The sequence below is a fragment of the Amblyomma mixtum genome, chromosome 2 (assembly GCF_055824585.1).
Source record: "Amblyomma mixtum isolate Tamu chromosome 2, ASM5582458v1, whole genome shotgun sequence".
Lineage (NCBI taxonomy): Eukaryota > Metazoa > Arthropoda > Arachnida > Ixodida > Ixodidae > Amblyomma > Amblyomma mixtum.
The window spans coordinates 92960295-92983024 of record NC_143013.1 but is presented as its reverse complement, the minus strand read 5'-3'; the positions used below and the strand labels follow the sequence as shown (position 1 = coordinate 92983024).

At 46.9% G+C, this 22730-nt stretch overlaps 1 protein-coding gene across 1 annotated transcript; it reads right to left on the bottom strand.

Moving 5' to 3' along the window:
• Nucleotides 1–4166: 4166 nt before the first annotated feature.
• LOC149360185 (uncharacterized) lies at nucleotides 4167–22397 on the bottom strand. Its single transcript, XM_089569207.1, has 5 exons — nucleotides 22272–22397; nucleotides 15995–16143; nucleotides 12637–12704; nucleotides 5791–5874; nucleotides 4167–4462 (listed from the first exon to the last, which is right to left on the bottom strand). The coding sequence occupies exons 1-5, from the start codon at nucleotides 22389–22391 to the stop codon at nucleotides 4302–4304; spliced, it is 582 nt and encodes a 193-aa protein (XP_089425333.1). The 5' UTR covers nucleotides 22392–22397; the 3' UTR covers nucleotides 4167–4301.
• Between the last annotated feature and the right edge of the window lie 333 nt (nucleotides 22398–22730).

Sequence of the window (22730 nt, the reverse complement as noted above, 5' to 3'; positions counted from 1 at the left end):
GACACACGAGGGCGCGTGCTAGCAGAGAAAAGCAGGGTAGGAAGAAAATCAATTCTTAACATTCGAATCTCTAGCATAAATGTCAAAAAGTGAGTGCACAAGAAAAAGGTTAATAAAATTAACCTACGCTAGCGCCGCGTAGGTTGCGCATCGGCTGGATACCATAACCGCTATTTCAGCGCTGCAAATGATATTGTTTCATCGCTGTCCTGTGACTTCTCACAGCGCTTTTCAGCCAGTCTCATTTTTATTGTCCAGGATAGAAATTCACGCCCTAGGTGGAGGATTGGGCGAGAAGTGTACTGAAGGGCATTGCTGACAAACGAGAGAGGCGCCACTGGCGATTTGAACGTCGTTGCGCAGTGTTACATAAAGCGAAACTCTTTGGAATACCGTAAATTTCCGACATAGGTATCCATAAATATAATACGCAAAATATACAACATAATAATTCGAAGTACCACGAAGGAACATTTTTCCGCAGAATCATCTGGCCGTAAAAAATCCTGTCTACCAAGGCGATAGAGCCGGGTTGGCCGAGAAGCGTCACACACACGCATACATACACACACACACGCACACAAACACACACACGCACACAGACACGCGCACACGCACACACACACACGCACACGCATACGTACACGCGCACACGCACACACACGCGCACACGCACACACACACGCACACGCATACACACACACGCACTCACGCACACATGCGCGCACACGCATACACACACACACGCACACGCATACGCACACGCACACGCACGCGCACGCGCACACGCGCGCGCACACACACACACACATACACGCACGCACGCACGCACACATACACACACACACACGCACGCACGCACGCACGCACACACACACACACACGCACACGCACGCACGCACACACGCACGCACGCACAAACACACACACGCACACAAACGCGTGCACACGCACACACGCGCACACACACACGCACGCACGCACACATACACACACACGCACGCACGCGCACACACGCGTACATGCACGCGTACACGCACGCTCGCACACGCACACACACACACGCACACACATATGCAGAGGGTGTGCCACTAAAAGCTCAGAAATTTTTAAAAATAAGCATTATGATTTCAAGCACTACGTTTTAGTACGGCATTGTTTTTAATACAGCATAGCAGATTAATGCAATGTGCGAGATAGCAAGGTGGTTGGCTGGCACTGCATCATAGATTTTTACTGCTGCTGCTTAGCTTCATACTAATGCGTTAGCATGGCAAGGGCCTAGGTAGGTTGAAATGTCCACCTTCGTGATACGTGGCGTAAAGCGCCGCGCCTGATGCGGTACGCACTTTTTGATGCCATCACAAGCTGCCCACTCCACTGTAGAAGAGCACACCTTGCACATTGGTGGCTGTTATATTCGTGATTGGTATCAAGAGGCTCCTCGGGACGTGTTACTTGGATCTCATAAGCCCCAATAATGGATGTATTTGAAATCCCGTTGCCGGGCCAGTCGCAAATCAGTTGACAGCTGCACCACAGCGCTAGCAATTGAAAGTGGGCCCCCAGGGTAATATGATGTTCAAGTAGGGAATGACCATTTCCGCATATATCAGCAGTAAGCCGTTAAAGCTGTTACGTGATACACTTAAGGCGGAACTACAATAGAATCTACAGCGACACCAAATGATAACGCATTCAAATGATGTCAGAATGATTGCGGCTCGTCACTGCTGAGCCACAAGCAATTTCGGCGCCGCAGTTAACTCTAACCAAAACTGCATGACTAAAAGAGCGATAGCCACGCCGGCGACCACGCGCGATGCATTGTACAAGTCGGACGACACCTTAAAGCTCTCGAAACGATCCTGACGGAGGTCTTTGGACGCCCCCACTAAATGTAAGCATTGCACTCAGGAACGTTTGAGAAGTCGGGCAAAACAAACCAGGGAAAACTTCACCACATACACAGAGGATGTAATCTACCGTTGCAAACGAAATAACCCTTCCAAAAATGAGACTAACACGGTCCAAAATATTATGGAAAGCATTGACGATGATGCCTTCCACATATTCGTAGCCAAGAACCCACTGACTATTTCGGACGTCTTCAGCTCCTGCGAAAGCTTTCTCTAGCTGAGCAATCAACGTTTCTGCGCATGGCGGCCGGATTCCAGAGAGGCTACTCTTTCAGGCTTGACTCTTGAAGGAGATGGGGCTATGTACAAACCGACTTTGCTCCCAAGCATTACCAGGAAAACGCCGTAATCGCATTTTCTTTTTTTTTTTGTCGGGGAAGGAGGGAGGGAGGGCTCTATTTGCCGTCTCGGCGAACCGAATAAGGAATGGTCCTGTTTTCCTCTTCATTAGCTCAATATGACAAAGATGAGGCGTAATTGCATTAACTGTGCTCATAACCGCCCTCCTTCAAAGATGCCTTTGTTAGGAACGCGACAGTGCGGGCAGCTGTGGGTCATTGGGCGCCTCTTCGACGTTGACTACGGCGCCAGGGGGTCTCGGTGGCGGCGCGTCAAAAGACCCTCTCCAATGCCGCTCTGAACTGTGCTTGCGGAAGCTCTTCTTTACACTGGAAAGCCGCTTCCGCGCCGCCTTAGAATTTTACTTCTCTCGCCTTCAAGCCTCCGTACTTCTCCTGATGCTAGAAGGGACCCACTACGCGACACCAGAACAAAGGCGAATATGGCAGCCTTCATGTGTAGGTCAGCAAAATTTTGCGAACGATTAGACAGCGTTACCATGGCGTGCGCGTTCACACTAAAATAAGTACCGTACAATATAATAGCATGGTGCGCAGTGCTGACGCCCTAAACTCTAACCGAGACCGCACTCTTGCGTGCGTTGGGCAAGCGTGCGCTAAAATTCGGCTTTAACGTGTCTAGCTTTTACGTATGATAGGAGATTGGCGTTGACAAGATGGCGGCGTCCAGGTCGCCCCCTTCAGGTTGAATTCATCTTAGTTACTGCGTTTTTCGCGTTCTCATACCTATAAGTGGCGGATGCGGCTTTCGCTTTGCCTTATCTCACCTACAGCTCAGAGAATGAATGATGTATCTGCCATGTTTTTCATTTTGTTCGGAGTCTGTAGCGTTGCTTACCCTAAGAAGATACGTGGTTTTCATGTGGATCACCTTGCCTTCGATTCATACGACCGTCTCGTCGTGAAGAAACGTTGTATTCGTCTCGCCGTGTCGGTGTTTGCTGTGTAGTCGGTGTTTTCACGCAACTTTAGACAGTTCGGGCTTTGCAAAATGGCAGCCTCCGTCACAATAGCGCTGAGAAAGCCTGGCACATGTGTGAAGTTTTTGCTTTTGGATTATTTAGCGCCCTTTCGGGAAGCCACTGCGCAAGCACAACTAGGCTGCACTGGCTACTAGCCCGGTTCAACTTGGTTGTTCCTGGCTTAGATGCAAAAAAAAACATATTTTCTTACTTTAACACCAGTTCTCACTACTACGCTTTGCGTTAGCGTTTGCATGCGTTAAATAAGTAGCGCCACTCTAGCACACAGTGTAACGTCCCGCCAAGTGCTTGTGTATTATGTACGTAAGCGCTTTTTCTTCTTTAAATCGATGTTTATTGCCTCGGGGCATAAAAGGGTATGTAATGATGTATGACGAGGGTACTTAAATGAATGAAATAAGGTTGGCTGATTACAGAGACTGCTTGGCTTTGTTGAGCTAAAAGGCAAGCGATTCAGTCGCTGGCTCTTAGTAGACGCATTGCATTAAGAGATCGGAAGCGGGCGGAGCGGGCGAGGCAGCAAATGCTGATTAATGACATCCTAGTCGAAATCAAGGCGAAGAAATGGGCTTGGGCAGGGCATGTAATGCGAAGGCAAGATAACCGCTGGTTCTTAAGGGTGACGGTGCGGATTCCAAGTGGAGGGAAGCGTAGCAGGGAGCGGCAGACACTCAGGTGGGCGGATGAGATTAAGAAGTTTGCGGGGATACGGTGGCCGCATCTGACAAACAACAGGGTTAACTGTTGGGACATGGGAAAGGCCTCGACCCTGCAGAGGGCGTAGTCAGGCTGATGATGATGATGGCGAGACGCCTTGCTCCTGAAACAGGAGTGTGGTTCGCTTGCACGCTATACAAAAACAATCTATTCAAGGTGCCACCCCAAAAACTCAGTAGCAGTTGGCAATGTTTTGAGTATATTTTCGTTTATTCTTGAAAAATATATGCCGACAGAATTTTGACAGCACCATTCTCGACTAAGTGCCATCTCCATTCGCTAGCGGCTCACCTCGAAGCTGAGACCGAAGGATTATACTACGCTCAAGCGTCATCTGGCGAATCAGGAAACGCTGTTTTGTCAACGTCCTTGCAGATACTTTTGTCGTGAAGGCTAATGCCGTTGCCACAGAATTTCGCAAATTGTTCGATACATTCGTCTGGTATTGAGTCCTTGGATTCTTTGGTAACCCACACAATGCACTCTGAAACAAAAGGGACGAAATAGTTATGATAAGCCTCAATCTACCAAAACATTTTTGCCTGGCCAGGTAATTAAATTTTGCACATCGACAGAAAAATTGTTCAATGCGTTCGTATCGTTAATGTGGAACAGATACGTGGCTCCATAATTGTTTTTCGCCCGTTCGGTGCGAGGTTTCAAATGTGTTCTGTTTAATCTTATTTATAGGTGTTTAAGCTGTGCGACATATTAAGCGAAACCGCGAGTTTTTTAAGTAACCTCGCTATTTTCTGGATGAGGATGAATTATAAGTCTTCTTCAACCATATTGGTTCAGGAAGAGACTTTAGATACACAAGGCTCAAAGGGCCAGTTATGTGCAAAAATATTTGGTAGAACCGAAATATTTGCTGTTCACGGCTGGATGTAAAACGCTGCTTCAGTGGAAGTTTTCAAATTGCCGAGCTGTTGACTCAAGCTTCAAGCGCACGCAAGTAGAACGGATGGTGCGTTTCAATTTCAACGCGATCGCTTACTTTACCTCCTCCAAATAAACTGCTCTAACACTGGTTATTTAACTGAGAAAGCTGAAAAGAATAATTGAGCTTACTTATACTATGGTTTCATTAAAGCTGCACTGTCATGTTTGTTGCAGACAAAGTTACTTTCTTGATTGGAAATGATTTTTGCTCAGTTTCAGCGGGAACGACTGTTATAACATTCAGATCGCCATACACTGTACAGGGGTTTCAGCGGCGCTCTTATTAGGAGCTTCGTGTCTATCTCGATAAAAGCTGGCCAATTTGTGCCCTTTTTTCTGGTCTCTGCTACAGGGATTCGTGACTGCGTGGCGCCTGTGTACTAAGTGTACTAAAATTTTATCCTCAAACTTTCTGTGTTTTTCCCAGGCACGACAGCCAATGTTCCGGTCAGGCGCTTTCGATGCAGAAAATTTTGCGCCACCAGGACTTCTACACGAGGTTTCTGAAGTTCTCCAGAATAAGACGTCGTGCATCTGCACGTAGGTTGCTAATTGCCTGTCAATACTCCTGGCTGATTATGAACTTCAGAGCTTTACCTTACGTGACCCTTAGACATGAGGCGGTCCGCTGAGGCCTGCAATCAGTTCTGTGTTGGCTAAATGGCTGTAGCGGATGGTTGGCGACTTCAAGTTGTCGAGTTTGAGTCCCGGGTGCGGTGGCCGCATTTTCGTGCAGGCAAAATGCAAAACACACCCGTGTGGAGTGCAATTTCCGTCAACGCAATGAATTCCAGCTAGTCGAAATTTACCTGGAGCCCTTAATTTCAAGCAATAATGAATACTTCGTATGTAACTGATATGTTTACTTACGGTCTCCAATGTGAGGCATTTCGAGTACCGTGCAGGTCTTGTGGTCAAAGTAGTATGTGTGGCCGAGAAAAAACTCGCCAGGCTCTGCAATGAAAAAAAAGAAATTCACCCTATTTTGTCAGTTGCGAGTGTTCTCTGCCGCTTCTCAAGCGTCACGTGAATACCGATACACCTTCATTTTAGCAGTGGTTTGATTGAGCGGAAGTGTGCAGTTCATTAGCGGCATACAATATTGTCGCACTACAAAAAAAATTGTCCGCCTTGAAGGGTTTTCAGCCGGATAATCAAAAGATGAAGCGTTAATCCCAAAAATTTGCGGCCGCCGCCATCTGGAATTAAGTGGAATATGAAATGGTAGAATGGTTTCCCAGCAATGATTTCCTAGCTTACATTACTGATGGTTTCACATGTAATTTTTTGAAATTGTAAGCAAACGGTCTAGTAGAACCATGAGTTCTTCCTACAGAATCCGCCACTGTTTAACTTTCTTCCACCATCCTCTAACGCGAGCCTTTCAGGCTGTAGGAGTTGGTTACAGCTAGAGATAGTGGAGCTGATTTTCTCAGTTTGGTACCGTCACTGAGCTGACAGTACTCGCATTAGAAGCGTGTCATGCGGCTTCGGAGTAATGTTTTTAATACCCGACAACGTTAAACTCGCGGTTTTACCACAGTCACGCTCAGGCTTCACCATAGATATTATATATTAAGATAGCAAAAAGTTTACATTAGTAAAACCAGTCTATAAACTCCGCAGGCCAGCTTTTGATTTGCCAAAGCTCAGGCGACTTCGCAAGGATTAGGGGTTGCTTTTTGAGGAACACATGCATTTAATTTTTTTCTTCAGATTCGAGGTGCGTAGATGGTTGATGCGACTTTATTATTATCAGCCGTGCTACTTGCACGTAAGGACAAAGGCATCATCCTTTTAGCTGAAACTATACATATCCTGTGCGTGGATATGTCTAGTTCCTTGTGCCCGGAAAAGGCATAGTATCCCTGAGATTTATAACTGTCACCAGCCCACCTAAATTTCCGCCACCTCCGTCCTCTAACTGCATTTTCTTAGAATTTCGCTGCTACCCTTCCGATCATTGCGTATGGGCTTTTTGGATTGCATATGTCCTGCCCTTGTTGAATTTCTGTCCTCAATTTCATTTTCGGTATCAATAACTCAGGCTTTTGCCGCACCCACTAACGCCACTTCCTAGCCCTGATTGCATAATTGTTATTTTTTATACTGCCACATTACTAAGGCCATGAAGACGAAAATCGTGCTGCGGCCTCGACGTCTGTGAGAATCTTGCACCTGCAAGGTGCTGTTTAGGTAGTTTTGCCTCTTTCCACGTGCAACGAATAAACCCTCCTTCTCTCCCCTTGCCCATCTCCCCCTCCCTCTCTCAACTTCTAGGGGAAAGGAGGTACATGCGGGACGATGATTATGTAATGTTGATGTTGGAATAAAATGATAATCATGATGATGAGTGAGTGGGCAAAGCCAAAATGACAGACGAAAAGAACTCGGGCAAGATCAGGCCTACCTGCAAAATAAACAGGTTCCCGAAGAAGTATGCATCCTAAAATGACGGTTGTGGAAGGTGGTGGTTGTGGTGGTAGACTTTTATTAGCCTATATACAGAGAGGGGTTTGGGTCAGACCTTAAGCGTCTGACCCGCAACCCTTACAAACCCATACCCAGACCATTAGAAATTCATGAGGAGGGAGAGGTACATAGACCGGGACCCCCGTGGCTTCCGCGGCAGCCCGAGCTCGAGCTACCAGGGCTTGTTGGGCATGAAGATCGAAGCAACCGAGCAGGCAGCCTCCTAGTCTTCTCGGGTAGGGTGGGGCTGGGGTGGGAAGGAAGGATTGCTGGGGCAAGCGTGATAGTGAGAATTCTCCTGAGAATGCCGGGTTGAAATGCCTTAGTACTGGCGGGTTCATTTGAGTCGTGGTGTATAGACAGAGAAGGCAGTGATCCTATATCTTTTTGAGGACTTTGCAAGGGGTGGGGCAGTGGCCGTGTGAATTTTGGTACAGGAGGGAACTCTTCAAAAAGGTATTAGGAGCTGTGAGTTTCTCGTCCTGCGCTGGTTGTAGGTGAGGCGATCCCCGGTAAATGAGCACGTGGATGGTAGAATCAGCTGCCTCATTAACCTCAATGCCTACATGTGCTGGGGCCCATACAATAGTGCGGTGGGTTGGAAAAGCCTGGTACTCGCAAATTATTAGAGTTTTGAAGGCCCTGTACATGATGCGGCCTTGTTCAATATTCCGGCAGGCCCTGCGAGAGTCGGTGATTATGACTCCAGACTCTGGATACGCGGAATGCAACGCGTTTACAATTTTTCCGCCGCGATAGTAATGTTTGGGGCATGGAAGGTGAGGCCCTGAACAGGTTAGCCTAGTTGGACGAAGCCTGCAGTGTACTAGTCCCCGTGGTGCAGGCCAGCCGCGTCCACGTAGTGCACTCCGGGCTTAGTGCCGCATTCTTGTGAGATGGATTCCGCCAGTGCGAGACGGTGGCCCTCATGAGTGTCATTTGTCGTATTGCTGGGGAGGAAGCATACGTTCAAAGCAAAGCGCAAGGCTTCGGGGGATACGCACCCGCTCTTCGGTACCTGCTGTGTATGAGATATGTAGCAGGGCCAGGGAGGCGTCTGTCCGCGTCTGTTTTGCTGAGTCACAAGAAATGATTGTTAAGATGGGCCTGTCGTAGCTCTCCAAAGGTGTTGGTCATCCCCAAGTTGAGGAGGCGCTGGTCGGACGTGGCAAAGCGGGGATCGAGGGCTCCCATAAATTTTGCGGAGAATTAGCTCCAAGGCATTCTTATGACGTTTTTGTAAAATAACAGGTGCCAGCGTGATGTCCGAGCACCACAACTAGAAAGTAAACTCTGTCGATCCGCTATATATATTCCCGTCTGGCAGGCGTCAAAGTCGGGCCACTTAATCCCGACATTCGTGCAAAAGTTTTTGGCCAATCGTCTGACGCAGAATGTCCTGGCTGGTGTCATACGTATCAGCGTTTCGTGCAGCACAAACTTACTAGTCAGAGTCTAGCTCACGGCTGGGACTCGAACCGGTGACCTAAGTTAGGTGTGTTAACGCACGATATTCCATCGTGCTTCAGCGTCAGCTCATTTTTCAAATGCAGGAATGCATTTAGCAGCTGCATTTTCGAGTGTCACCCTCCGCCATGGTGCCGCCCACCAAGACTACAAGACATCCATAGGTGCCCTGTTGAGGGTCAGAGGAGTTTCAAGAATTTTGGTGTGTTTTGTTTATATTACTTCAAATATATTGTCAAGTGAAGCAGTAGTAACTGCGACCAGCTTTTTAATTACTGCCTAGCCTACAGTAACTACATTCTGAGGGCACAAGATTGTTAGTCTGAGAGAGTTTCTGGCTTGTGCGCCCCGGCACCAAGGATTGCCGCCGCCGCGCGGTACCCAGACATTCAAACAAGAATTCGGATAAATCCGATTTCTGGGGACCAATGAGCGAGTGTGCACTGGTTGCTCAAAAGTCTGTACTCGGCTAAAACGGTGGTCGTGCTTGAGCAACCATTTTTTTTTTGGTTATCTCACTCGTCCACTGCCAACTGAGTTGCTGAGACGTTGTGACTGCACATAATGGCGCCGTCATCGGTGAAATCTACCACGACTACTGCTGCCCATCGCCGAGCACGCGATAGCCTTCAAAGAAGGGAGTGACAGAAAGGAGGAAAGAGGTGCCATAGTGGAGGTCTCCACAATAATTTCGACCACCTGGGGATCTTTACCGTGCACTCACATTGCAGAGCATACGGGCGCCTTTTGCGTTTCGCCTCCGTGTAAATGCGACCGCTGCAGTGTTGTTCGAACTCGGGTACACCGTCTAAGATGGCAATCGTCTAATGAGCCGGTGTACCCCGGTTCCAACCAGACGGCAGCGGCCGTGTTTCAAGGAGGTGAAACTCAGGAGCCCGTGGTGGTGGTGGTGAAAAAGTTTTCATGCCCAGAAAGAGAGTTTGGGGGTCAAAACGACCCGCTACATGGTCAGTATCCTTAGTGCCGGACACCACCGACGAGTTCTTGCCTCGCGCCTGGTTTACCAGAGTGCTTCGGACTCCGGTGTGGAGGAGTTCACGAGGGCAGTCTCCCATGCCTCTCGGGTTGGGGTAGAGGAAGAGAGAAGGTGAGGATTCCCAGTACACGTCCACACCACGTGAAATGTATCGCAGGTCTCTCCACAGTACGGACAACGCCCCTCTTTGTTGGGATCAAAATGTTTGGCTAGGGCAGGGCAGAGAACAGTTCCTATCAACAGGCGCCGCAGAGTTCGCTCCTTCGCCTTATTCAGCCCCTAGTCAGGGGACGGGCAGAGGTGGTGGCTGTCGCAGTAATTAATAAAGGCTTCGCGGAACCGTAGAAGCAGTTGATGAGCTTCTGAGATAGGAGAGCTTGGATGAGGAGCCTGGTGTGTAAGCGCTCGGGCGGCCGTAACAGTGGCCTCATGGCTCGCAGAACCTGGTGGCCAGGACTCCAGATTTTGTTTCCCTGTATGCTGTGCGATGTCAGTGCACGTTAACGATCCCCAGATGATCGAAATTATTCTAGAGACCTCCACTACGGCCCCTCATTCTTCCTTTCGTCTTTAACTCCTACTTTTACCCCTTCACTTACGGAGCGGTTCGGGTGTCCACCGAGATATATGATGCGGTTACTCCGTCATTTCCTTTTCTCAAAAAGAAAACAATTTTCTTCTGGAACGACATGCAAGAACGCTGACCACGGAAGAGGACAGACGGCGCGATCGCCTAAGGAAGCGCCAGGCTCGATCTTTGAGGACAGAAGAGGAGCGAGGTCAACAAGGCCTTCGAAAACAAAACTGTACTTTGATTATGCCAACACAACATAGGTTACAGCGCAAGCACTCCTGCAGCGGAATAATCTAGGCGTAGAGGGATTCGGCCTCCAATTTTTCTGTAACTCGCATGGTATTCGGAAATTTTGTTTCAAACTTTTCGAGCAGTCATCCAGCTTTTCCAGCTAGGCGACTATTTCGCTCCATTTCTGTTTCGTTTTATATTCTGACCCTCACTGTATTGTACGCGAGAAAGCTGGAGGACGCGCCACAGTATGTGCAGAGATAAGCGCCGTCCGTGTCTCCTCGTCTGTGTACGTGTGTTTCCTGCACTGCCTTTTTTATAATAATGTACCAACATGCCCAATTTGCCACTTAATGCAGGGAATCCTCCCTCTATTTACTCTAGGACACTGATTCTAAACAAAACCTTGAGACCTGAAACGAAGCATACCTGCAAATCAACTTTGTATAGCCGCAGATTATCCGCTTGAAGGTTTTTATCAAGCCATATTGCGAGGGGGAGAGCAGGACTCTGCGTTTGTTCAATTTTGCATTATCGATCCACGGAAAGATGGGCTTTCAATTGCGGGCGAGATATACACCCAAAACCTCAAGCCCCAGTTGTCCTGACCTCTCGTACTCTAGGCGTAGTGCGCACGGGATCTTTTCAATGCCGACGACAGGTGCCACATCAATTGTATACCTTTCCAGACTTTAGTTCTTCACTTAAATTGCGGACGAGGTGTCCACCGATAGGTGAGACATTTACTGCGGCATTTCTATTCCTCAAAATCCAATTTACTTATTAAAATCGTGACGCAAACTTTCATGATTCACTGTCGCGGGTGGTGATATACGATTTTATGTTCCATATACCATACGTTACTTTGACATTTCGGAGACCAGCTCCGACAAGTATTCGTACATACTATATGTCTGCTTCACTCAGACCTTTGTAGAATCAGCGTTTGTGGAATGAACGTTCGGAGGCCTGTTTCGTTTGATTTCGCGGTGCTCAACATGCGGCGAAGTTGAATGCTTCCGATGACACACTAAGGCTTACAGTCTTCGCAGCATGTAAGCAGCCTTAAGTGTCCTCTGACTTTTTTTATCTGCTTCGTTCATTTTGGAGCAAAAAGCTTATATCATACTACATCTGCCTGTTCTATTTTGTTCTCTGCATCGTGTGGCTTTTCAAAATATTGTCTGTTTGTCACTGTGTACTTTTTTTCTTATTCCACCCTGTACGCAGCCGCAAAGTCTGGGCATAAAACAGCTCGAATTTCCGTGCTCCCACTTTCAAATACACGCAGTCGCGTTTACCGCATATCGAGATGCACCTGAGGTGTTTACTCTGGAGTGTGTCGGACTACAACAAATCCGCACACAGCACATAACCCAGGATATCTGCTCCCTACAGGACTCGATTAAGGTCCGTATCCCTGCTGGCGCCAAAGCCACGCTGCTATCTTTCCATGCCTTCGGGTGCGCAACCGGTGTCGGCCCCCGAATGTGACCTTCCTCCCAACTTCCTCTCCCAATAACTAGGCCACTGAGCCACGCTACTTAAAATGAAGGGTTTCAATCAATTAGTGATTGGTACTTCCTGCCTAAGTTTTAAATGTTCCTCTCTTCGACTATACCAATAGAACGGCGCTTCATAAATTTTCGCTGCTCGAGTGCTTAGTTACTTGTGCGTTGTCAGCTATACCGTTTTGAAATGCGCAAGTAAAAAAGAACTCAGTAGACCGGTGCAACGGTGCGAAAAGGTGAGGACGTCGTGAAGAAACCCACACGACACTTAGAAGCGCTTCTAAGTGTCGTGTGTGTTCAACATGTCCTGACGTTTTAGCACAGTTACACCCTTCGTCAGCATAAACCACCTAGACCGGCAAATTTTATTTCAACTTACTATAACTCAGTGCTGGTGCCGACGGCACTGAGTGAATGAGGGGTAAGAAACCTACCGAATGCAAATTATGGTAAAATTTACTTACTTAGGCTCGTGGTAATATTAAACGTGCCAGGTGTGTCAGCGGGAAAAAGGTGAACTGGAAAATGAAATCTGAAAAAGTTAAACAGAACAAAAATGTTTACCTTTCATCCGCTTCTCAAGCAGTTGAAGTGAACCGCGGTTTCTGACACATCCCATCGGTTAAATGCTGCGCATGTCTTATGATACGCTGAAATGGACTGTCAGGGAGTTCTTCTTGCCTTCAAGGCATTTTGAACAACGTTCGTGTAAAATGTTCGGCACTGCATCTGCCATAAACAAAGGGCTGCTATTTTTGGAATTATTGTTTTCAGTGCAATTACTGTACATAGTATTCGTCTCAGAAATGCGCACAGAACCGAAAATAACAATGAAATGAGAAGCAAGAGGCTTGTAGAAGCGGAAGCTGAAGCAGAGAAATCCACCAGCAATGAACAATACTGCACGACGACCTTTACTACTTAAAATAAGAGAGTATCTGAAGGTAGAATTTAAAATTCAAAAGGAAGGTATATGTGTTTTTTAACAGTGGCACTTTATCTCCAGAACAAGATATTTAAGGTGTCACATGTCATCCAAAAATTTTTACGGTTATTTTAATCTCTTCTGGGTGGGAGCTGTAATTTCGAACGCTGTCCACCCTGAAATAAAGCAATCGGCATATTTCTCAATCTAGCTGCTGGCATATGAATAGCAAGATGCAATGATTCCTCCCCCTACGAAAAATGTGTTACTATCTTGCTTTTCAATATTTTTATTCAATTCCAATATGTGTGCAGATCCCGACTAACCTGTTAGGGACCCAGATGCTGTGTACAAATGTGGATTACTTTCGCCTGAATGAGTTACTTCGTGAATGCGTGAAATGTGGCCTGAATGATACAAGATAGAGTTCAGTGTACAACATAATATTCAGGGTTGTTGTGCTCAGGTCGAGGCAGCGGAAAAAAAAAAGTCACTGGTGGCAAGATGTTCTTTTTCTTGCCATGTCCATTAATGCTAGAGAGGCAGCAGCGCGATAATTTGCACTGAACGGCGCAGCGTACCGGCAACGCGCAGAAGCTAGATGCTGGTAAACGTACCCAGCAATTCTGGACAAAAGCATTTTTTAGCGAGAAAACAATTTATGACCGAAATGTTTTCATATAATGTAAGATTTCCCTATAACAGTCAACATATCCGCAGACCACCCGACAGTACTCTTGCGTTTTGTTTAATTAGCGTTTTTGCTATCATCAAAAGCGTTCCCACCTGGTTTTCCATGGCTGCCTAACTGTTCGATGCTATTGATGGAAACTTTATAAAATAAAGTTTTGCTACATATTATAACAATGGGCCATTGCCTTCGATATTTCCAGAACAGTATCTTACAATTTTCCAGTTTTCAAACTTTGTGTCCGAAAATGGTGGACATGATGCAAAAATAAATATAGCGTGCCGGCGCATTGTCAGAATGGCGCCATTGTCAGAATGGGAAACGCGGCGGCTTGGCGACTCATCGTGTGGGCTCCATCTCACACCAAGCACAAGGGAGATAGCGCCGTCACTTCCAGAGGAGCACCGATTGGCGCTCCAAATGAACGCGCCATTCTCGCACCACTCGGCTACGCTGGAGATGCAGCGATGCGTTTTCGCCAGCGGTGTGCGTCCTGTCCAATTCTGTCCGCGATTTTTACGCTCATTGTCGCCTCGAGAACCGTTCCTAAGATACATTCAGTTTTATTTACCAAGCAAAGGTGATAGTGTTCTCATGCAAATCTTTAACCATTAGTCTCACCCTCTAAACGACTCTACATGACTGTATGTTGCGTCCCCCCCCCCCTTCCCACCGAATGTAACCACAACTGCCTTTGGTTTATTGCAAGTGATACAGACAATATGAGAATGTTTGTCCTGAAATACGCTTCGTCTTAAAATGCCATTTTGAAATTGTGTTAGAACCTATTACCGCACCAAGAGGGCGTGTAGACGCTGTGACCGGCCAGAGCCAATGCATGTTCGTTCCTGCACGATTTATCACTCTCATTCCACACTGTATCAGGCCTTGACATATTTCAGATCAATAGAGGCTAAAAAGGCTTCACTTTACTTATTCGCTTTGTTCTATATGTTAATCAACGCATGTTCTGATTATTTAGAATTAAACAAGTTGTTTATGGTTTCCAATTGACGTTGTCTACAATCGCGGCCGCGTAGCTCAGTAAAAAAGTAAAATTCGCGCCTGATAACTCACTGCCTTATTGGCTGAGGCTGCGCATCTTACACGGAAAGCGTTGCTGGTTTAGCACCGTGCTGAAGCGCAGAACTCATCTGCTCTATTTAAGAAAGTCCTCACAATAGCTGCTGCTCTTTGTCGACGGGAGAAATGCTTTTAGAGTATGTTACCTAGGGGGTCGCAGTGAACTTGAATAAACCTTAGCCTCTGTACGTAAGGAAAACTAAGAAATCTAGTGTCCCTCGGACACAAGCATTGCTGATGCATACTAATTGACGGCATTTCTGCGCCCTTAATAAGTAACGTTACTAGGACAATAAATGCTCGGGTGTTGCTAATGTGCAGAGGAAATTCCAATAAGTGGCACATGAACTTCTGCAGCTAGGACTTGTCGATGAAGGGTGCCATTGGCCTGTAAAACTGTTAAAAAGGTGGCCACTGCAAGAAGCCACCATTAGTGAATGGACTTTTGCTGTGCACGTTGGACGAGAATATAAGCTGGGATCACACTGCCATATAGCAATATTGAGTCCTCTGGCGTGGTGTGCCCAAGCTCCAGACTTTTTTTGCAGGCAGTAGCATACCATGGTTTTTCTAGAAGACAGGAAAGTGCTACTAACTGCAAATCTTGAATTGTTTCTGAAAATAGAAATTGGTGGAGAAACTTTACATCAGCCTTAAGGATAAAGGGTATGGTATGATAGCGGCAATGGGTTAATGCCCCTATGGGCGGAATTGGCAATTCTCTACACAACATTGCTAGAACCCTAGGGCATACACCTTATCTGCGATGTCAGGCGTTGCCGTCGGTGGGGCTTGGGCAACCCCGGCTGCTCTTTCCGAGCAACCTCTCGGAACCAAGAATTATTTTAACTGCCGCCTGCCACGGTAAGCAGTTTGCTTACAAGGCGGCCGGCAGGTTTTGGCGATGCCACTAGGTTACGTGACACAGGTGGCTCACGTACCTGCCTCTTAGGTTGCACCTCTGGGGATTTTTTTGAGGAGTTTTAGCTCGAGGTGAATGCCGGCGACAACGTCGGATTGTCTCCGACACGAGCTTCCTATTTCTTTGATGTTAAGAGCATCCCAAGGCCAAGCCTAAAGCGTAACCACGTAACTAGCCTAAGTGATACAGGAATTGCTTCACCTTTCGCCGCGGCTGCCGGCCACATTCCAAAGGTAAGTGACGCTCCATTCCTCTGGGTCGTACTGTATCCTTCTTGCCGTGAGGCAGTCGAAGAGGCTGTCATTGTCGATGTCCATTAAGCCAATGCTATCCTTGAACAATGCGGCGACCTGATCGAGAAAGCGCCAGATATTGGTACGAGCTTTGCTTACGCAACTGAGGTCACAGAAAAACAACCCACAATGTAACCAACGAGGGTTACATCGCTGTCAATGTGAACCTCCAAACTCTGCTGGATATCATTATTTTTAATGTTCAAGGATATCAACAGATTTACCGCGCGTGTTCAAAATTAGGCCTTTAGGTGTTTCAACAATAAAAAGTGAATGCTTTTATGCAATCACGAGTTCGACGCCAGAAATGGTAGCGCTGCAATACGGGTCTAATTACTCACTCGCATCCACCCAAGCACATCACACTGCTACAAAAAAAAAGCTATATAAGCTGCCAGAATACATCGGGTCTAGGCGAATATTTTTTGTAGCGTGGGCTACATTGCCCACAGTCTCACCGTTTCGCGTGCTCTCTTCCACGACCATACTGCGCATGCGCGAGGAGAAAGTGGCGTCACTACACACAGCTGGCGTGCCTCGCCACGCACGCTCGCCGTGCGGGCTACCCACCCTGCCTCCCTGGCAGGTGGAAGGAAGTTGAATGGTTGTTCGCGAGAATTCGCTCACCGTTGTCAGCGCTAACGCATAAAGCCCACATATATCTCTCATCACCCCACGTACCTGTAAGCGTGATTCAAGAGTCCATTTACCCAAGGAGCCATTATGCGCACTTCCTTTCCTTAAAATGATCGGAATGTAAAACGTGGTCAACGCCAACGCCAGTGAACACAACGAACGCCGACGGCCTATGACTTCAGCGCCGCGTTTCTGGCACAACGTTGTTAATGCTAACGCATGCAGCGCACACCTGTAGCCCTCGCCTCACGCTACGTATATCCTGGCTTCTCGGGAGGCTCAGCAGCTGCTTTTTGGATTGCAAGAAACCAGTCCATGCTTTCCCGAAAATAAATTCGGGCCGGTCGTGCGTCTTTGTCACAATGGTAGCCTGCCATTCTGGAGCGCCATATACAGTGGAGGCCCAAGAGCATTATGAGATCAAAAGGTGCCCCATCCGCATTATCAGTGCTTAAATAGCGAATTCCGTGCGCGTCAAGTGGTAGCTCTTTCTTTATGGTCCTTTGTAGCACGTCCCAAAAATGAACCCCTTCCCAGCAATGCAAAAAAACATGGTCTATTATTTCAGGCTGTTTACAAATTAAGCAGTTCGATCCCCACGGTAAAAAGAAATCCTTTCCCTCTAGAAACTTTTTAACTGGTAACGTCCCGGTGTGTAACTTAAAAAAGAAAGTCTTTACTCCTGGTGGCACCTGCATTTTCTTCACCCTTTTTAAAACATCCCCTCCCGGGCCTCCACTGTACAAGGCCCTGTACATGGGCTCTGGGAAACAAGACTAGAGCCGTTGTGTATGTTGCGGGAATTTTAAGCTGACGAAGCCAGTCTCGTGCTGGCTGACCACGACAGTGTCGTATGTATATATGTTATGTGTATTTTTGTTGTCCAATGTCATGAGCCAAAGCCAGGCAATAACGAAAAAAAAACGTATATTCTGGCTTAGGAAAGCGAACCTATTGGCATTTTTTTTTTTTGAACAACAAAGTTTCAGTGATAGCCGTAAGCTTCCTTCTGTAGCCATTTGGCTGCGCTTGGATCGATGCTGGTCAGTACTTCAATTGATGCTAGTCAGTCAATAATTAGGATTGTAGACTCGTCAAGCTGCCCAAGGGCAGCTCTTTTCTACGATTCCTCCATCTGTAGTGTTAGATGGGAAATAAATTTTGACTTTGACTTACTCCCTTATTACAAACCTACTATACCTTGCTGAATAAACACTTGATCAAAAGGTACTTCTGTAAATTTTCTTCCGCCGCGTAACAAAACCTAAGCCAACAAAAGGCTTTCGTGGAGTGCCTATCGTTTCAGTTGTTGAAAGTTCATCGCGTTTACTTTCAACCAAAACGTATATGTTAAGCATTCTTTTTATGATTATCATTGAAGGTAGAAATTTGCTTTCGCGCTGGTTTGCTTTAATTCGATATTTTCGAAAGTAGTTATAGCATAAAATTCTCCTCCGTGCGTGATATAAAATTAGTCAATAGAGTGAAAAAATTGTGGAATAATATTGCAAGTATTCTCCCACAAAAATATGTTTCTTGCGTCTCGTTAGGTGTACCCGGTCACTCTTACTAGTACTTGCAATTACTGTTTTAAAAACTGTCTGTGCGGTTGCGCTGGTAAAGTGTACAACAGGGCACACATTATTTACGATGTTGAGCGAGATAATTTTTTGTCTAAATATATAATAGCTTCATTATATTTTTTTAGCGGAAATATATAGCGAAATTTTATGCTATTAACATTTTCGGCGAGTCTGCTATTTTTCATTCTTAATCTGGAATGTGGTTTGAAATATCTAGCTTGAAAAAAATGGCTGCGGTTTAGCTCAGCTAACCCTGGTTATGCAAGCGAAAGCTTTGGTATCACCTTGTTAAGCCTCGGTTCAGCTCTGGTTAGGCCTGGCTAGACATGCAGACCTATGCGTAGGCTGCCTGTCATAGGATCATTTTATTGCTCCCTATTTTGATTTACGGCTACGATCACCGATCGATGCTCGGTAAAGTAGTTCGTCACCGTGCGACTCGGCCCAACGTCTGCGAGTGTTCACTCTCGAGGACGTCGGCTCCGGCTGACTTGCTTCGTCCATAGCGGGACACTGGACAGGCAGCGCGCCCACCCTGCCACCTTGGCAGGTAGCAGTTAAATTAATTGTTCATCGCGAGAGGTTGCTCACCCAATGAACGATGCGCCCTAATGCTACATCGCCGCGTGTCTGCCACAACGTTGTCAGCGCTAACGCATGCAGCCCACATCTCCCTATCCCCAACGCCATGTACCTCAAAGCGCGATTGAGGCGTCCACTCTACCAGGAGTTATGCGCCCTTCCTAATAATCTGGGTCTAGAACATTGTAAATGGCCAAGCTAATGAACACAATGAATGCTGATGGCCGGCAGCTTCAGTACCGTGTCTCTGCCACAACGTTGTCAATGCCAACGCATGCAGCGCACATCTTTCACTACCGCCCCGCTTCGACTGAGGTGTCCACTGTCCCAGGGGTTACGGGCCTTTTCTTTATACCAAACCCCACAAGCCTATGACCTTAGACAACATCCACCCCATTTCTCTGATATACTGCCAAGGCAAGGCTTTCGAAAATATAATTCTTTCCCGGCTAACAACGTACATAGAAGACAACCACCTTTTTCTACACAGTATGCTCGGCTTTCGTGGCCATCCTTCTGCGCAGGATGGCCTACTCCAAACTACCCATGACGTGCATGATGATAAAATCCCTCACCACACTAAAGCTATCCTGGCAGTTGACCTCACCAAGCCATTTGACAAGATTCGACACGAAGCCATCTTACGAGAACTACAGGTACTACAGGTGTGATGTGCACACCACACTGGTGAGACATTTTTGGAACGCGGCGTGTCGGCAATGGTGCGTCGGACAGCGGAGCGTCGTACGTGCCAGCCTCGCGTTGCGCGTGGACGCGTGCGAGTGGTGTGCGCGAGGCAGGCACGAGGAGCGTAGAGCTACGTGTCAGCAAACCGAGGTGTTGAGGAAGACACCGTAGCACAAGTCTGTTCGTTCAAGCGTGGAAGTGGCAGCGGTCGGACGTTATTTTCGAGCTGCCAATGACTTCCTTTGGATCACCGACGCAAAACCTTTAAGCCTCATTCAAGCGTGGAGGTGGCAGCCGTCAGACTTCGGGTCTGTGCTGCCGTGGACCTCCCTTGAATCAACGACGCAGGCCTACTGCGATCGCCACTTTGCTGCCACAGCTTCCTGGAATAGGCTGCACAAGCCTACGGTGTTTGCGGAACGCCGTCGAGAGGACCTGGCTACAGTTTTCCTGCTGCAGCTGCTCATTTCTTGGAGGCGGCTGACAGGAGTTCGTCAGCATCTCCCGTATCCAGCTCCGTTCCTCATCTCTTGGCTGTCATACCATCGCCTTCCTGGACGCAACGCCAGCGACGCATCGCAACTCGCCAACCCGCGTCTGTGCTACCTGCAAGGCATTCCCGCACCACTTGGGACGCTGTGTAGCCGGTGAACTCTCTCCTTTTTATTTGTTGTGTTTTACGCGCGCCTAGTGTGTGTTTTCCTTAGTGTTTTCGTTCCTTTCATTGGCTCCTTTCCTTTAAAATATAAACACGGCTTCGTTTTGTTTTGTTTAATTTCTTTGTTCCTTTCTTCGAACCTGCAAGCGAAAGCGTTCCCCTTCACCAGTCGGGGACGCGTCACTCCGATTCGCGACAACAGGTAGGCCCCAAAACCTCCAACTACACCCGCGCGTTTCTATCCAGCCGCACTGCCTCCGGGCACATAGACCAGCTTAGCACACCCCCTTAAACACTAGGAGTGCTCGGAACCCCTCAGGGCATGGTCACTTTTCTCGTTTTTTTTAACATTGCTCTCATCCCCCTTGCTCGCAACCTGGCTCTGATCCCACACCTAAAGCATACCGCGGCTGCAGCTGCTGCTAGTCACGTGGAACGTCCCGTGATTACTTGCGCAGCTCCGCTCCTCCTCGTAAAGGTCATTCGTTCAGACACAGCGAAATCGGCGCTGCTATGCTAGCGAAGCTTTCGCTTTAATACATATTTTAACGCTTGTCGAAATGGCTTTCTGGCGCTGCACTATTAAAATTGTGTCGATTGCAGTTTTCGCTCGCAGTGCCACTCGTATCTTACAAAGTGGCCGTTTCCGAATTTTAGGACAAAACAGGAGTTGATGTGATTTCTCGGACAGTACTACACGCAGATATAAAGGTTTATAGATGTGCAACGCGCGAAAGCAAAGTAAACCTGCAGTAAATCCGCCTTTTTGTGTTCAATATATCGAAGCATATTGAGTAAAAAAGAAAATTTGAAAACTGTGCTTAACCACAATTATAAAGCCTGCTTCATTTTCGTAATTTATCAATTAATCACAACATGATAAAAGTTTTGTTACCGTCATTTAGTTAATATGCGTCTAATTACTGACGTCTATCACGTGCTATAGTCGATCTTACTGTACTATCACCAAGAAATGAAACGCGAACAGCACAATTGAACCACGGACAGCAAAATGCGCAGTTGCTAGCCAGTGGAAGCTCAATTCTAGCTACTATTATCTGAAATTAGAAGGTCGAAAGACTCTTCTTCAGAAGTGTTATTAAACTTTGCTTGTGTTTCCACTCAAAGAGCTAATAGGTTGGTGTTTTTGTGTTGCCACCTCAGTTTTCTTGTTCGCGTTTCATTCGTTGCTGATAGTACAAATCATCTGCAGGGGCTACTCCGACGTTTTTTTAGCAGTTGTTAAAATAAATAATCTGTACAAGTTATAACTCATGCTGTAGTCCCTTTCAATGATAGAAGGAAGCATCAAAGGAGGAAAAGTTAACCGGAGACAAAGACCATAAGTTTCGGGTCGTGTTCCAGGTTATTCTGGGATCTTTAAAAGGATAGTCACTGCTGACGGTGGTCTTTTATTAGTGAATTGCTCTAGAGCTGACTGGAAACTATTTTTCTGTTTCCAAGCCCCTTCTATGCTTTCCGTAAGCTTTGACACCCGTAAGGTCTGCTCATGTGACAAATTTTGAGGGGAACTATAATTTACTCCGGCGGACTTCGCTGCAGGTATGATGTCTTTCATCAACAATTGACCCACTTAACATTGTGGCTGGGCTCCGCTGACGCATACCAACTGTTAGTTTTTTACCGGCAACCAAAATATTGATGAATGGGGTGGACGCAGGTTGGAGGAGGTGACATCTACTTAGGGCTAGAGATTTACACAAGTAGTTAGACGATGGAATCGGGCGAATGAGCAGCTCGTCGATCACGGTGCTCCTATATTTAGTACTTGTCTTAGCAGAGACACTTCGTACAATATAAATTTGCATCTGTACACTACTAGCACAAAAGTACATCTATTCTTAAAACATTTGTTGCAGGGTATTAAAAGTACGTTGAGCAGGTTCGCCGAGTGTTCTGAGCAGAAACGGTCGCTTAAAAGCAGAATTCTGTTCCCCAATACGGCTATTGAATTTCGCCCTCTTTTTACATTACACAGGAGTTCTCTTTGGGGCAAAGGTAAAAAGAACGTTACTAACCTCTCCAAAGTCGGGAATTTCATGCTGCTGCTTGTCCGATTCGCTATCCGCACTTTCAGCTATCAGGAAGAAAAAATGCATGGCAACGGCCAAACCAAAAAATAGAGGGGCACGCATCATCCTTAATTTAGAATGTAACCAGCTGCAAGCAGCCTCATTTCAGCGTCTTTTATACCTTAGCCAAACATGTCAACCCCACGTGGACACGCTGGATATTTTATTTCTTTTATTTCACGCTCTCTCTGTTTTCATAACATGTACATTTGGGAGAGGTACGCTCACCAGTTGTGCGTATAGAAAAACCGAGAGAGATGTGTCAAACTCTTGTCAGGCGAAAAGGCGATGTCTCTCACTCGCAGTACATTTTATGCTATTGTTATTCAGTAATCCTGAATTGAACCAGAAGACAGACACTAAATTGAAGTTGAGAACTCAAAGCTTCATAGCTTCCAGCGTTCA